We start from the raw sequence: 15,806 nt of genomic DNA, 5'->3' as shown, positions 1-15,806 counted from the left end.
CGCCCTTGCCCCGGTCAGCTCCTCGGGCCCGCCCCTGCTCGCCGGTGCTCGGCGTCGGGCCCCGGTGCTGAGGCGCTCTTGGGCCTTCCTGTCCGGCGTGGGGGCTCCACACGCTGCAGTGAGCTCTGGGCCTGCGGGGCCTCGGCCGTGCTGACGGTGACGCTTCAGTTTTCCCCTGCTTCTGGCCCTGTGGTGCGCAGCCCTCCCCGCAGGAGCCGCCGCAGGCCCGTACCGTCAGCAGCCGCCGGCCGGGCACAGCGTAATGGAGCTGCCTGGGCTTCATCGTCCTGCTTCCCTTTGCCGGCAGTAACGGGCACCGGTACACGCCTCTGGATCTCCAGAGAGAGGGTATGGACGTGGCAAGGGCTGACTATCGCCGTTAGTGCGAGGCCCTCAATGTTTTCTTGAACGCTTCTGATTTGTGCCACGAGAGGGCAGAGGAACCCTTAAAACCCGAATGAGAGCTGTGCTCTCAACCGATGGAAAACCCTCTTTCCCAAAACAAAAGTCCACATTAAAGTAAATATTTCTAGTGTTCAGAAGACAAACACTTCAGCTTCACCTAAATAAGCTGTCAAAATAACTTTGGGCTTACTGCCTCAGATCCGCAGAAAAATGCTGTGCTAGTAATTTCTCACACCTGTCAAATGGATTGCCATTTTAAACTCGCTCCACACACGTGGGGACCAGAGCTCCTGGTTCTAAAAAGAGACCTGGAAAGGGAGAAGGAAAGAAGAAGCAGAAGAACAAACAAGTCTAGTAATAACTGAGGTGGATGGCATTCTTCTCATTCCCGAAGCCTTAGAGGCTGATTCTGGATGCCGTAATGTGGGTTACAAAAAAGCGATTCTGTTTTGCAAGGCATAGTTTGGAGGCTAACTCGAGATGGTTCTGCATCGATGTGAGGGAACGTTAGCAGGGAGGAATGTTATTAACCCCCTAATAAAGTTATTTTATTGGCACTGTGGCAATTGAATGCAGCCTTTTTCAAGCTTCTGTTTCACTTGCAACTACTGTCAAGGCATCACAGTGAATAAACAAAGAAAACCTTTATTTTCTAAGGCACCTTTCATTCTGTGAGACCTAAAGTGCTTTCCAAACGATATCATTAGAGTAGAATAATCACCTAGATGACAACTGAAATGCATCCAAGCTGGAATATGATGGTGGCTTAAGTGGCTCCCAACACCAGTTGCAGGCAGGGAGCAGGAATGAAGAACTTGAGCACTCAGGAAACTGAAATTGCAAAGATTTTGGCTGGGATATAAATGTTAATATCTCTGCCTCTTTTAAAAAACACTGTAAGATCTGTCCTGCCCAGAAATTGTAAGGAGCACAATTTATATCTCTTATCCAAAGAAAATAAGCCTGTCACTAAAATACGTAATAGAATACAAATGTTCCATCTCACTCCTGTATCCATACACGTTATTTTGTAATATCATTAACACCATTTTTAGAATTGTGAAACAGTGAGACATATACCACCTTACCTCCGATTATCACTTAAATCAGACAATTTTGTTTCAGCCATTCCCTGCTCTGTGCAACACCTTGTCTGTAAACTGTTTGGGGTAGGAGGGGGTTTGCTGCTGGGTAGTGGAGTTGTGGCTCCCTGTGGACGGCTCAGCATCACGATTGCCATTCATTCTTGCAGGGAGAGACTGTGCTGTTGTGTAGCAGTCCTCACCCTCCTTCCCACCGCCGCCGCCGTGGCTGCATCCACCCCTGGCCCAGGATCCCCTGCAACAGGAGAGCGGCTCTGTTAGCTTCTAGGGGAATATTTGCCTTTGTGTGCAGGGTGTTTCTGTGTTCAACTAGTCGTAATTTAGGGCTGGAATATTATTTTCCCTGTTTATTGGTAAAAGTCATCAGAAATAAATGACAGAATTAATTAGCCATCTCTTTGGTGGCATTCAGATATCCAATACTCACAAAACTTGATGCAGTGCAAGGCTTTGTAAAACATGCCTTTTAAAAAACTATTCCAGGTAAATGCTACCAGATCAGTCAGTTGTGGCTGGAGCCTGTTGGACACATACCATGGTCTGTTTTTAACATCCCACAGACAGACAGACAGACAGACACTTAGAAGGGGAGTGTGCAAAAGATTCATGTCCAGTCTTGCAGACAAGGGCACTTATCCTAGCTTAGCACACGTGAGTAAGGCGATGCCGACAAACATCCTCCTCCAGATCCAACTATTACTGTGGAATGAGTAAGTGCTGCTTGTCACTGCTCCTCTCCCACTGCTCTCAAGACTGAGACTTCAGTATTTATATTAATGGTCTGAGGTAACGAGGGGAATAAGGCAGTGTTTATGTAAATTGTTCATGGGGTAGATTCTTAGGGGTTGGGAATAGGGCTATTTCCACCAGCAAAGGATGTTAAACGGGCAGAGCTGGTTATACCTTCCATAAGTGTAGCGGGATCCAGAAAATTATGTGTCTCCATAGCATAAATCTCCACTCACTTCAAGCAAAGGAGTTTTAACATGTAACTTCTATCCAGAAGCAATTTCTTTTACCTCAGTAGTCAACAACTTGTTACTGCAGTGCAGAAAGTCACCAGTCCGTCACCTTTTGTTTCAGAAGATGAAAGTCTCTCATAACACACCTGGACACTTACACAGTATAATGCGAGGTGCTGAGAAAGATGAACCTAGTGGCACAGAGGGGGCTGGGGGAAATTGCAGTGCAAGAGAGCAGATAAGAGTTAGAAAAATGCGGATAGTAAACAAAGATGGTTCTGTTCTGAGGTTGGCCAAGTGGCTGCTGCTAAGTCACAGTAACCCTGGGTTGTCACCTTTGAGATTTACTTGTCACTTTGGTATGCAATACAAGAATGCATGTCGTTTCATCATGCTCCTTGCCTGCACAGGTTGCCTAACTAAGTTACTACAAACTGTAAAAGTAGTTCCTTGTACTAATTGCCCTGTCTGCTGAATGACCAAAGAGGAAGCTGGGACTTTGAAATAAGATGGTTTTCTCTAGATGAGAAAAGTGAGACCTACAGATTCAGGCTATTCGGCCCTTGTCTCACTCGTTCCCAATATAGGTACAAGGCTTTCCTATTCCTAAGCGAATGTGAAAGTCTCCAAAGCACCGTGGCAGATAGCAGTGGCATCCCTGAAGTTTGCACACTGGTCTTCAAATTTAAATTTCATTTTTTCTTTTTTCCCTTTTTTTTTTGCTTAAGAATCAATGACTGCTAAAACGCAGCAAGTAGCAGCCACATACACTCTGGTTGCTCTTCCTGATAGTAGCAACCCATACTTGCTATGGCTAAAAGAAATACAGTAGCAGGATCCTCTCCTTCATCTACAAGTACGATCTGCAGGTGGTCAGAAATTTCAGAGATCATCAAGATCAGTGGATTGGCAAGTTTAACTAAATCTCCTGTAACTTAGAGTTAAACATCCAGCTGGGAGATGCGTAGGAAAAAAAGCACTGAAGGGATTGGGGGTCTCAGCAGGTAACCAGCATGCTATATATACAATAACGCTAGATGGCTGCACAGTCTCCAAGAAACTGCTGTTGCCTTCAACTTTAATTATGTAGCTTGTGGGCCTGAAATATATAAGGTAAGATGTGTTGATCAGTGAAGTAGGAACATGTTTGTGTGCCAGCCCCTCTGTGTTGGTAAGCAATCAAGTTCTCCTCTGACCTGGCAGTCAGAGCTGCAGGGTACTAGGAATGGCATTTGCTGACGGCTGGACTGAAACATCCCACCAAATAACGAGAATATCATGCTACAGTGATGCAGCCTTCCTCCAGATTTGCTATGTCTCTGTCAGCAGAAGCTGAACCACATGTGAAGCAGCTCCTGAGACACCCATTTCCAACCTGGCCTTTTGAGTAACCTGAAATCCCAGTAACTGCCAAGAAAAGGGTGGGGTGTGCAGAGGGTGGCAGAAACCTCCATGGCCTTCCAGCTTTAATCAGCTGTATTTGTTTGTTTGCAAAGACATCTAAATAACACCACCCACCATTCTGTATATCAACATCCCAAGGTTTTTCAGCATACAGCTCTCAGTTTTCTAGCTCCTGCTGCAGCATGCAGCCCAGAAAAGACAGAGCGGGATTAAGGTTGTCAGGGAAAAGGATTGATAGCATGACGTTACACTTCAGCAGGTAAGCAGTTCTCTTGAAGGCCAGGATCCTTCCTTAAAAAGCTGCTGCAAAAGTGACAAAAAAAATCACCATGTTAGTCTGACACTTACAGTGAGCTCTTAGCCTGGTGTTTGAATACACACCCTGGCATTTGAATACACAGCTTTTATTCATGCATTGCTTAAAAGATTGCTTGTGTTTTTTCACTATGATTAAGTCTGGATGTTACAGCACTTCTGCTTGTAACTGAGAATACGACATCTGCTAAGAAATGACAGTTTTATCCCGCTCAACACCTGGCCCAAATCTTTCAAGCGTAAGTTCTGTCAGCAATGTGTTTCCTGGCTTACATTTGGGTAACTGTAACAAAATCCTCTCCTAGCGTCTCTGCCCATAACTGTTTGGCTCTTTGCAATGATTTGTGGCTGTGCATTCACACAGGCACCAACTTCATGCACGGTGAGAAACAGCACTCATCCTGATAGCTGCCTGCTCCAAAACTACAGGCTGCTCTCACTTGACGAGACTACGTACTAGGATCAGAACTTATGACTTCATTTCCAGGCACCCCAGGGGGGCAAGGTGGCTCCAAACCCTGGAAGGCATCCGACCCTGTTGGACAAAGCTCCTGGTCCCTAAACCACCTCTTTGCTTGTGGCTGCAGGAAATGAAAACATTAGGGGTGAGGCAGAGAGGGACAGCACAGAAATCCTGCTGTGCTGCATCTTGCTACCTGCCCAGCACTCTTGCCAATCTGCCAGTGAAGCCTGGGGGTCACAGCATGTCTGACTGCAGCCTGTGACCCACTGGATGCCAGGAGTTCACAGACTGTTTCTAAGGGGTCTGGAAAAGCTGATCACAGGCTGCAGCTTTGCGCGTGCTGCACAGCAACCCACAAAAGCGCTGGCTCAGAGATAGTCCTCGCCTACGTTTGAACATGCCAACTGCCCGCTTCTCCTCATGGTCAGAGTCAACTCCAACCAGGAGTGATTACATTTTTGAGTGTCACATGAGACAATGACCTCTAAGTCACACTAAAGGAAAACTCTTGTGAAATTTTTGCTGGCAGGCAAAGGGGGGATACAAATGTCTGTAAGCTCAATGTACCAAACATGCGTGCTGAGATCTTACTACAAGTTGAGAGCACAAAGCAGGGAGACATGTATGTACAGGCAAACCCCAGCACTGACGACATGTGAGAGTGGTCCAAGCACAATGATGTTCTCATTTGAGCAACAAAAAGCTCCTTCTTTTGTGGCTTTTGATCATTGTGATTCAGACGCATCGCATGACAGCTGGTTTGCATGAGATGATCAGTCTTGTCTTTTTGTAACTCATTAAGAACTGGGCTAGCTGCAAGCTTTATCACCAGGTAAATCTTCTTTACCCATTTAATTGTTGTTACAAATATCAGGAAATGCTGCATCGTTAGCAAGGCCATGGTTTAACCCCAGCAGCAAGGAGAGCCAGATTCCCAATGACATCGCCTTCTTGAAGGCCTCTTGAACCACAGCCATGGTGGAAAGGGACCTGTTGGTGCCATTAGGAACCTTTTCCCAGGGCTTAGTCAACACCTTCTTTACTAGGTTTAGACTGTCTTCAGGGGAATCTACTTTGTACGTGGTTTGCCTGCAATTGTACTTACTAATGTGATTTATTTATGTTTTGTGATATAGGACCCAAAATTCACTTAGTTCGCAGCACACAGACAGTAAAGGGAAGCTACTATCTCATTTGAAATCCCATTCCTTCTGATTCCTCCGTACTCCATTTTTTTATGACTCAGAAGGACTTCCACCCTGCAAGAGCATATTGATCTCCAGCAACAGGCAGCAATATACACAGACCCAGAGTCTCCAGCCTGGTAATTCCAGCGTGTGCCAGATCAGGCAGCCACAAATGGCTCCCTGCAACCTGGGTGGGGTGGAGAGCCCAGCCCATAATACATGCTTTTAGCATATCTGCTGAGAAGTGAAACTCCCTTCCCTCACACTCACCACAGCACAAAGGTATTTTGAATCCTACAAAAGGCATGCCAAAAATCAAATTTCTTTCCAGCAATAAAGAGAATGAGGAATGTGTGTAGCTGGTCTGTTGGGCTCAAAGGGGGAGATGATTAATCACCAGCGAGGGAGGATGACTGTAGATGGCAAGTCAGCATCTCTGAGTATTTTGTTTTTCCTCCCCTCATCCCTTTCTTCTTTTAAAATGAATTTTAAGAGATTGTTTACAGTAGAGTCCCCTCTGCATGCTTTGGCATCTTGTCTGAAGTCAGCAAGTCTCATCCTTTCTGCCAGCATTCAGAAAACACTGGTCTAGAAGACAAAGCCTTCCTTGAAGACAAACCGAGGGGTGCAGTGGTTCACGAGAAGCTGTAGGTGAGGCCTTCGAGAGGGGCTGAGATGGCCAGAAAACATCCAGGGGTAACTGGAGGGAATCCCAGCCGCAATGAACCCACTATTTTGCCATGTCAGCGCATATCCTCTCCTCGCCAAATTTCTGTCAAAATTCCCAGGATTTCACCTGAGATTTTCTGCACCTCTAGAGTCTGCTGTTCACGAAAGCTTGTGCTGTGATCCAGTCAGACTGCACAGCCCAAGAATGAATGACTCAACATAAGGGATGAGCAGAAGACAAGCCATGATAAGTGGTAGCCTAGTAATGCTCTTTTTTAACCCCCAAGTCACAGAAAGCATTACGGTACAGGCTACACGTGGAAACAATTCTGCACCTCTAGAGTCTGCTGTTCACGAAAGCTTGTGCTGTGATCCAGTCAGACTGCACAGCCCAAGAATGAATGACTCAACATAAGGGATGAGCAGAAGACAAGCCACGATAAGTGGTAGCCTCTTTTTTAACGCCCAAGTCACAGAAAGCATTATGGTACAGACTACACATGGAAACAACACAGGATAAGCTACAGGTCCTGTGCTGGTGGAGATATTGCACTTGGATTTAAACGTAAAACTGGAGTTTTCATGCAACTACAGTCATTAAGGGTCACGTAGTATTCACTGAATAATAGAGATGTTAATATTTGCACCCAGACAAAATTCCCTCTCAGATCAGGTCCTGCTCGATGGTTTCAGCTGGATATACTGTTTTCCATTTTGTCTCAAACTCTTGATTGGGAGTGAGGCACTTCCTTTAATGCTGTTACATTGAGACCAAGATCTACCTCATTTATGAAGTATTCCAGATTTACAGGGAATGGGAAGCGCTATAAAGGTGTGAAAGTGCAGCTTTTCCCTCCTTCTTTAAGGTAAGAGAAGAGGCAAAACCCACCAAGCTTCTCTCAGAAGATTTAATGCTGTGGTCTTGATCCTGAAAAGGCAGAAATACTAACAGAGCCAGCAGTTTTCATCCAAAGGAAGGTTTTTAGGTGGTTTTGATAAAAGGTGTAACTACAGCTGCCTCTCTGGTACGAACCTGCTCTTTAACCTTAGTGCTGGTTACATAAGCAGAGCTCCCACTTGGACCTCTAGATGCATCTAATTAATACAGACCTCGCAGAAGGGAGTGGTGCTAGGTAAGAGATGGTCCACTATAGATCAAGCGAACTCACCCTCTGTGGGGCAAGCCTATAGCATCCTAGGGTGCTATGCAATGTAACACAGGTGCTGCGGGGCTAGCGCTGACCTTTCTCTTTTCCTGAAACACTAAACATTGGCCCTAGGACCTAAGCAGGAATCACTAGGAACTGTGAACAACTGGGACACTACCGTGCAAATCATAGGAGTGCAGCTCATCGGTCATTACAGTACTCTGCTCACGTGGAAACAACCCAGGATCAGTAAATCTGGCTTACAGCAAAAAGCCAAAGAAATCTGAGCATTGTGGACTGACATAATTAGGTGCCAGACAGGAGGGCTCAGGACATATTGAACAGACTATTTGTGAAGCACGTTCCTGGCGTTCTGAGTCCATAAATAATGTTTGCGAAAAGGTATTAGGTGCCTTCCCCAAGGGCTGCCAGAAAAAAGAAATAAGCAGACCAGAAGGAGCTTAGGCACATTCCAGTTTGGGGAGGAGAAAGAGGCTGCAAAGACATCTCTAGCAGACTTATTACGGTACCTTTATGATATGTTTGCCTTTTCTTACCCAGAGGGCAGGGGTGGGGGAAATATGATTCCTCACTCTGACAACGGTGGAGATTGAATGCTGTGTCTGTATGGACAGCACTCTCTTCTCTTGGAGCCACTCCTGCAAAGGTGTCTTGATCCAGAATGACAGCAGCCAGAGGGGGTTCTGGCAGCTGCTCATATCCCAGGGAAGTGGCAGGTATATGAACCGATCACATCAAACTTGGGAGAAAGCAGGAGGAATGAGGAAAGTGTTTGGATCTGTGCAAACAAATCTTTTCTTGCCCCATTCTTATTTACAAGGTTGATCCAGGGCAAAGCGTCACCTCTTCAACCCAAACAAAGCAGCACGATGCAGGGAGCACCGCAAGCCTGCCGGTGTCCTCGCTGTGATCCTGCAGGGGCCTTGAAGCACTCGCAGTTAAAAGAAATGGATCGCGATGATAAAAGAGTTATCTTCGCTTTATCATCATATACTCAGTAAACTCCCATGAAAACTTAGCAAATTCCCCCTGCTGCTTCCCCAAATGCCTGTGCCTCAGGCCCAAACTCAGTTACCTCTTTAATCCTGTGCAGGAGATCCAGGATCAAAGTTGGTGGGACTTCGTTTCATCACAGCTATTCCCAGCACCATCCCTGGAATTCAGACAGCTGCTGGTTTTCATTCCTCAGCCATGGGATAGCCAGATCTGACACTTCAACGTTAACCCCTGGGTTTGGCACAAATTATGAATTGGAGTCTGTCTCCTGAAAACTCCCCTGCTCTGCAGAAGGTGACTCACCTTCACTACAGTACCCCATGGGGATAAATTTTTCAACGGTGCTTGCCCCATGGGTAGCAACATTTCAGTGGCAAAGGAAGCAATCCCTACGCAACCTGGGATCTTCTGAGATGGAAGGTGATCTATAACTGTCCATTATATTATCCCCGGGAGAGGGGGAAGAGAATTAAAAACATCAAACATTTACTGGAAAAAACAAGACCAGCCCTGTATTTAATCAAAACATTTTGTTTTGTTCCATTTGTAATTATTTCCATCCAATGGACAAATATTTTAGCAATGAAAATGACAGTTCCCTTCCATGGGCAAACAAAATAAGAAGTCATGTCAGTTCCCATACAATGCCACAGCGAAGGTGACATATTTTTAGTGCTGTGTTGAAATTTTCTTTACTTGTATTCCAGTAATACTGAAGGCATCAATTTAGGTTTAACGATCTATTGTGTTCAGTGCTGGAGGGTTTTGTTAGGGTGGTGGTGGGAAAACCAAAGATTTGTGGGGAAAGAAACTGAAGTGACACTTCATTTCCCCTGAAGCCCGTGAGAACAGGAATATGAACATTGAATACGCCCTCAAGACCGACTGAGGCAGAGGGTCCTAGCAGATGAATTCCAACCTGAGAGCCCATGGGAGTTATTGCTGTTGCCAGCTATAGTAGTACCCTGCATTTTTTATAGGAAACTTTAGTTTTCACCTGCTGGAAAGAGGTAAACAGGAAAAAAATACTCACCCCTGTACAGGACTTGCTTTTATACTCAAATGACTGTCACAAAATCAAGGCAATGAATTGCAGGTAGCTTGGTTTTAGTTTATTGAGACCTCATGCCAGCCAAAGGCTCTCTGTATGTTTGCTTTAATTATCATCTGTCCCTACAGAGGGTAACAGTTTATGCAGGCTTCCTACAATGCCTGACTCCCCTCCCTTCCCTGTGCCTCAGGTACCTGAACTCTGTATTCCCCACAGAAAAGTAGAAATAACAGCGGAGACTTGTGCTGAAAAACACGTTGAGATCTACTGGTGAAAAACCAGTAGAAACACATTGCCATTTCCATATGCTGGGATATTTCTTCCCAGAGCTCTCAGACAGTCGTCAGCAATCACAGTTGCGTTTTCCTGCCTAGAACAGGCCAACTATTTTCTCTTTAATACTGGCTGACTTCAGTGCCCAAGTGAAAAGGGTGAAAAGGGAGATGTAATTAATGAACATCGCTACTTGCTTTTAAGTGATTTTTCACCCAAGAACATCACGCTGGTTTCTGCACTGTCTCGGTGTAAATCCTGCCTCCTGGTACTATCTCTGCACCTCACCCATCCAACTCAACAGGTATATTTTCATGCCCTCTAGCAACAGATACTCTGTGGAGGAGTCAGCGTCTGCCAAGTATGGTTTAATACTAATTAATGCAGGCTCCTCGCCATTTTTTCCTCCCAACTCAAAACGACAGCGCACCAATCACACATCTTTTTCACCAGCACATCGTCTGACTCCGAGATCAAAATATCCTACTGAGATCCAGCTGCACGGCCCTTTGCTGCAGCACAAACAGAATTCAGCTGCCTGCCTCTCAGACAGGTGTGACATTTGGGGACCCACCTTACATTGGCTTAAACCCTTGTTTGTGCGTTTCGTAGCAGAGAGCGTGGCTAGAGTGTGTGATGGTGGGAAAGCAGCATCTGGTTTGGGGAAAAGGAGGAGGGTTTTGAAGAGGCGGAGGTTGCCCAAGATGTGCCCACAGGGAGAGCCACCTGGGAAGCAACTCTGGAAAGATCAGGAGGCCCGTCTGCTGGCTGGCTGGTGGGATGGAGCGAGAACAGGGATGTAACACTCTCCCTTGCAGGAGGCCAGCACTCTGATAGCAAGGGAGGGAAGACTACTCCTTTTTTGTGAGGGGAAAGCAGGGTGGCCTCAGCACACTTGGTAGGCCAGATCTTCACCAAAATACCAGGATGAAATCACAACTTTTATCTGGGATATTTAGACCTGCTGGTACCAAACCTCACATTACTCATCGAGAGCTCCACCTCGTCCTCCCTTTGGGTACTGCTGACGTTGCGAAATCTTTTCCTCACCACAATTCTTTCCACATAGTATTTTCTGTGCCAGCAATGAAGTCTGGTCTGCTCTGAGAGGCCAGAAAATCTGCAGAGCACCATCCTTCTAGTGCTTTCAGCTAAATGTATAATGTCTTGCAAGAAACTGAGCGTTAAAATGGATCAATGATCCAAAAAGTTTAGGATCTATGCCAAAGAATCCCCTAAAAAAATCACGGTCAGGTGCTAACTAGAGCTGTCTAGCCTGTCTAGCTTTGTCTGTCACATCCCACTGTCTTCCTCCACCCATGGCTTTAAAGATCGTCTCTGTTTCTCCTAGAGCTTTCTCAAAGTGTTTGTGAGCTACCCAATCCAAATTTGTGTTAAATCTCTGTAAAGGTCCAGGTGTTCAGATATAGGGCTTGGGTTATGCTCATACCTCAAAACTGCCAGATCATTAGCTCGCATGTGTGGGGATAGCAAGTGAGTTACAGACTCACTTGTACATTTGCATCATGATGGATTTTCTCTAATTGTCTTTTTTCCGAATTCTAATGGTTGTGAGCCATGAATTTAGATAGCCAGAAAGGTTAAATATAAATATATCAATCTATCGGCCACCAAGAGAGACTAGAATATGAAGAGAGAGGCCAGGGAGGTTCAGAGTTAAGGAATATTTCTACTTCAAGTGGACAAACACGTAACGCTACCTGCAAGGCTTGCTGATAAGAATGTGCAGACACTTGGGTTAGTGCTGGAGCCAGAAACGTTACACCAGATCTGACGGGGAGCGGCGGTGCACCGCCACAGCTCCTATGCCCTCAGCATCCAGCAGCACCGCAGCTGCACAACGCAGCTCAGCAGCTTCCCAGGGGCTGGCAGTGTAACCACCTGTAATCCCCTAAGCTTTTTTCCATGGTGTGGAATTACACTGGTCCACCTTTTCAAAAAGCAAGAGCTCTCTGTCAAAAAAAAAATCTCTAAGGTATGATCCTGCGGACCTGTACTGTCTTCACAGGAACATCAACAGCAACTTATGGATTTCCACTGGCTTTCATCTTTGCTTGGGCCAAGTAATCTACAAACACAAGGACAATGACAACAAAGGCTTGTTTCTGAGGTTGCTGGTGGCCAGGATGAGTGGCTGCTGGCAGCACGCTGTCCCTTGTGCCTGCCATCAGAGATGGCTGAAGGGACACTGGTCAGGGTATCTGCTTCATCCATAAGAGGAACGGGGACCCCCCCCTCAGTATAGCAGTTCCCTGGTGTTTCAGCTGAGGGACCCAAACCTGCCTCCAGTATGGAGAAACTGGGAGACAGTGGAAAGGGACACTCCAGGCCTCTCCACACCCCCTCCTTTCCCCTGCTCGTTCCTTCCCCTTCCCTCACCGAATCCTCCCCCGGCCTTATCACATTCCCTCCATTCCTCTCATCGCCCTCTGAGCTTGCCTCTGAAACGCTGAGCCTGCGCTGCTGCACCCCACCAGCTTCCAGATCCCCTTGCTCAGACCTGTGGCATGGGGTTCCTGGCCACTGTAATGACAGGGGTGGGGAACCCCTGTCCTCCCACTCATCTTCTCCCACAGCTCTGAAAAATATATATACACTCTCTATCTACCTCTGCTATGCACAGCACCACACAAAACCCCCTTCTTCTTGATGCTATCTATTTACCATAACTCAGTTTCCATAAACTCTCCTCCATTTATTCCTCACTGAAGCACTCTTATCTTATCTTGCAAACCTGACTTGACATCAGGCAGTTTGGTGTTTATATGAAAAAAGGGTTTGGCTTTTAAAACAGTTCAGCAGCCACAAACAGAGCTAGATCTTCAGAACAGCTTAGCCTGCATTTTTGGGCACTAAAATGAGCAGCCAGCTCTTCCCAGAGGGCTCTCTGTAATGGCGTGCTTTGAAAACATGACTTTAAATACCCCTGATATTGAAAGTTAGATGTGGAACCTCTGCTGAAAAATCAGACTCTAGCTCAGTGCCTCCCTGACAGCCAAGCTTACCTGAAATCTGCTCTGCAGCTCTTCGCAGCCCTTCCCTTGTTTCTTGCTGCCTTCTCAGCCTGCATGAACACAGGTTATTGGGGCAAGGGTAGGTCTGGCCCCCACCTACTGCTGATTTTGACAGACTGGAACTTGACTGATTCAGCTTGCAAACTTTGGACAATATTTTGTTGTGTTTTTGCTTGTTCCTTCACATTAAAACTAACTCAGGAGCAAGCAAATTGTGCTGTCGGACTGCAAATCGCCCAGATTCAAAGCTGGGTCATCTGGAGGTCAGTATTCGCTCTCACTCTCTTTTTTTTTGTTAAGAGCACTGCCAGGAACTCTGTGGAAGGCACCAAAGAAAGCTCTCCTTACACAAATCCACTAAAAATACATATGCCCATTATTTTTACCTGGCATGGAAACCTGCATATCTTAACTCATCAGTTCAATCATATTGGCTTTCAATGAAGGATTGTTGCGCAGTGACTGTTTCAGTGTACAACAATTTGGTGACATCTGTCCTCCATCCTGTGAGTCACGGAGCACTGCAGAATCATGAAGTGATGTATCACAAGCCTCCTGTTATTTCAGGATACGGAAATATCTCTCAAGCGCTGCATATAGACTATGGATTCATCACAAGCCAACCTGGAAATTTCAGTCTGAACGGCAGTCTTAAATTAGTAAGTGCAGGGAAGTCTGCAGTAAAACAGCAGACTGTCTCCATTCATCCCACACTAAACAAGCATAAAAAGAGAAGCAGAGTTTTATAGATAAAGGCACAAGTAGCACTGCTAAGATAAAAGTCACAAAGGTCCTGGTCCCAACCCCTGAAAGTCCTTGGTAGTATTTAATTTTCTTCAGCGGGCTTAGGTCAGACCTGAACGCAAGGGCTATGAACATACCACTGGCATTTCCCATCTGGGCCTAGAAAAGCCCTGCTTTGGAGTTAGTTTGGAGGGGAAAAAATGTCTCTTTATGAAGAACTTGCTTTTGTTACTCTGGACGGCTATGGTCACTCATTGCTTATGGAAACACCCAGTTTAACACAGACTCACAGTTCTAATGCCCAGGCAGCTTTACAAAGGAGACTGGCTTTACCTCCTTTTTTAAGGTAGGGAGATGAAAAGCACAGATTACTGAACCGATGTGCTGAGGAGGCAGAGCACCTCAATGCTGGTGTCAAATCTGAGCTCCTGTGCCCTTTCCACTGCGTGAGGGAGGCGCCAGATGTGGGGCCAAGCAGCAGCACACACCTGCTGCTGCACACAGTCAAGTACACAGACCGTGGCGTAAGGTCCACGGTCACGTTACCAACTTCAGTTCACAAACACTGGAGCCAGAGATATCCTTCGGGATGTCCAGAGGAAATACACACCCAAGAACTGGATATCAGAGTTGTACACAAATGAAAGAGCATTGATTTGGCTTCAGCAAGAGGTTTTTTAAATAGCAGGTTTGCAGAAACAGATGCTATTTGTGAAGTATGTCCTGGGGTTATTCAGACAGGTCCTTGGCTACTGAATACTATCCGCTCATCAAGGACAGTTGTTTTCAACCTTTTTCAGCTTGGGAAGCCCTTGTAAACTTTCCCAGTAGAGGTTAGGTCTTATGCAGCATTTTTAAACCTACTCACAGCCAGCCTGCTTTCCTCAGATACTTCTCCTGAATACCGGAGTAGCCAGATCCACAGGAACTGGCAACCACTGCTCCCGGCTAATCTTACAGTATCTTCTTTAATGAGAGCCCATGTGGCAACTCTCAGTGCTCCTGTCGTATCCTGGGACAAGGGAGCTCCATCATTTCACTGAACAGGGCAAATCACCTCATTCCTGAGCCGAGGTTCATATACTGCCTGTCAACAGTCCTCAGTTCCCAGTTTTTTTGTAGGAGGTGTACAACAATGTGTACCCCCTCCAAGCGGGAAACAGTCAATTCTGTAATCAAACTGTGAAAGCATAATTATGAGTACAATTAAGGTGAAATATAGCTCTATTGAAGTTGGCGGGAGTTTTATTATTAACTAAAGTTTTACCTCTGTGTTTCGGGTGGATAGTTATCTTGTTCAAGCAAAGAAGCCATTATTTAATCAAAATGACATTTATAATGCAATGCCGCTATCATATTCAAACCTTCAGGACATGTTTACTTTAATCAGTTCTAATTAAATTGCTACACAAGAAAAATATTTAGTTCTACTGATGTGTGCACATATATTCAGGGGAAAGCAATGCAAATTGCCCAGGATCTCATTATTTGCTATTTGTACTGCTTTAAACTCCGGTGGTGTATTTAGCAAGTCACATCTAACTCTTGCACTCCACTGAAACAGATTGCTCTAAACTGAGAGTGAGCATTTCCAAACTAAAGCAATTGCAGCATTTACAACGATGCAGCATTTGCAACAAGCCAAATGAGGCAGAGATTGCCAAACCCTCAGCCCTGATAACTGCAAGGTTTAAGCAGCGCTTCCACAGCCGCTGGGATTCTCCAGGGATAAAAAGCAAAGAAACAAACCGGCTGAGGGACGCTCTGGATACTCTCGCTCCCCAGCTCTGGCCCAGGACACAGTGTTGGCGCCTGCCCGGCAGATCCTGCCCAGCCTGGCTGCCTCCCGGCAGCAGACCGAGCGAGGGCAGAAGGTACGCGTTGTTCTGCACCAGGCAGAGTCGTGATGGGGATAGAGAAACAGGCCAAGCCCAGGCCTGGCTGGAGCTTCGCGCATCTGCAAACACCTCAGAGGGTGGAAAGGGAGGCCCAGGTCAAAAAAACCGGTCTTCTGAGGTCCGCCTCATCAC

The 15,806-nt window shown here is 46.1% G+C and overlaps 1 protein-coding gene across 1 annotated transcript in view; it reads right to left on the bottom strand.

Annotated features, from left to right (window-relative positions):
• Window positions 1-283, bottom strand: part of HELLS (helicase, lymphoid-specific) — a 28,019-nt gene extending 27,736 nt beyond the window's left edge. Inside the window, 1 exon segment of the mRNA XM_009322479.1 lies at window positions 233-283. Coding sequence (XP_009320754.1) covers window positions 233-283 — 51 coding nt within the window.
• Window positions 284-15,806: the final 15,523 nt, after the last annotated feature.

This window comes from Pygoscelis adeliae, unplaced genomic scaffold (assembly GCF_000699105.1).
Source record: "Pygoscelis adeliae isolate BGI_AS28 unplaced genomic scaffold, ASM69910v1 Scaffold244, whole genome shotgun sequence".
NCBI lineage: Eukaryota > Metazoa > Chordata > Aves > Sphenisciformes > Spheniscidae > Pygoscelis > Pygoscelis adeliae.
The sequence above is the reverse complement of the archived record's forward strand: the minus strand, read 5'-3'. Positions and strand labels throughout refer to the sequence as shown.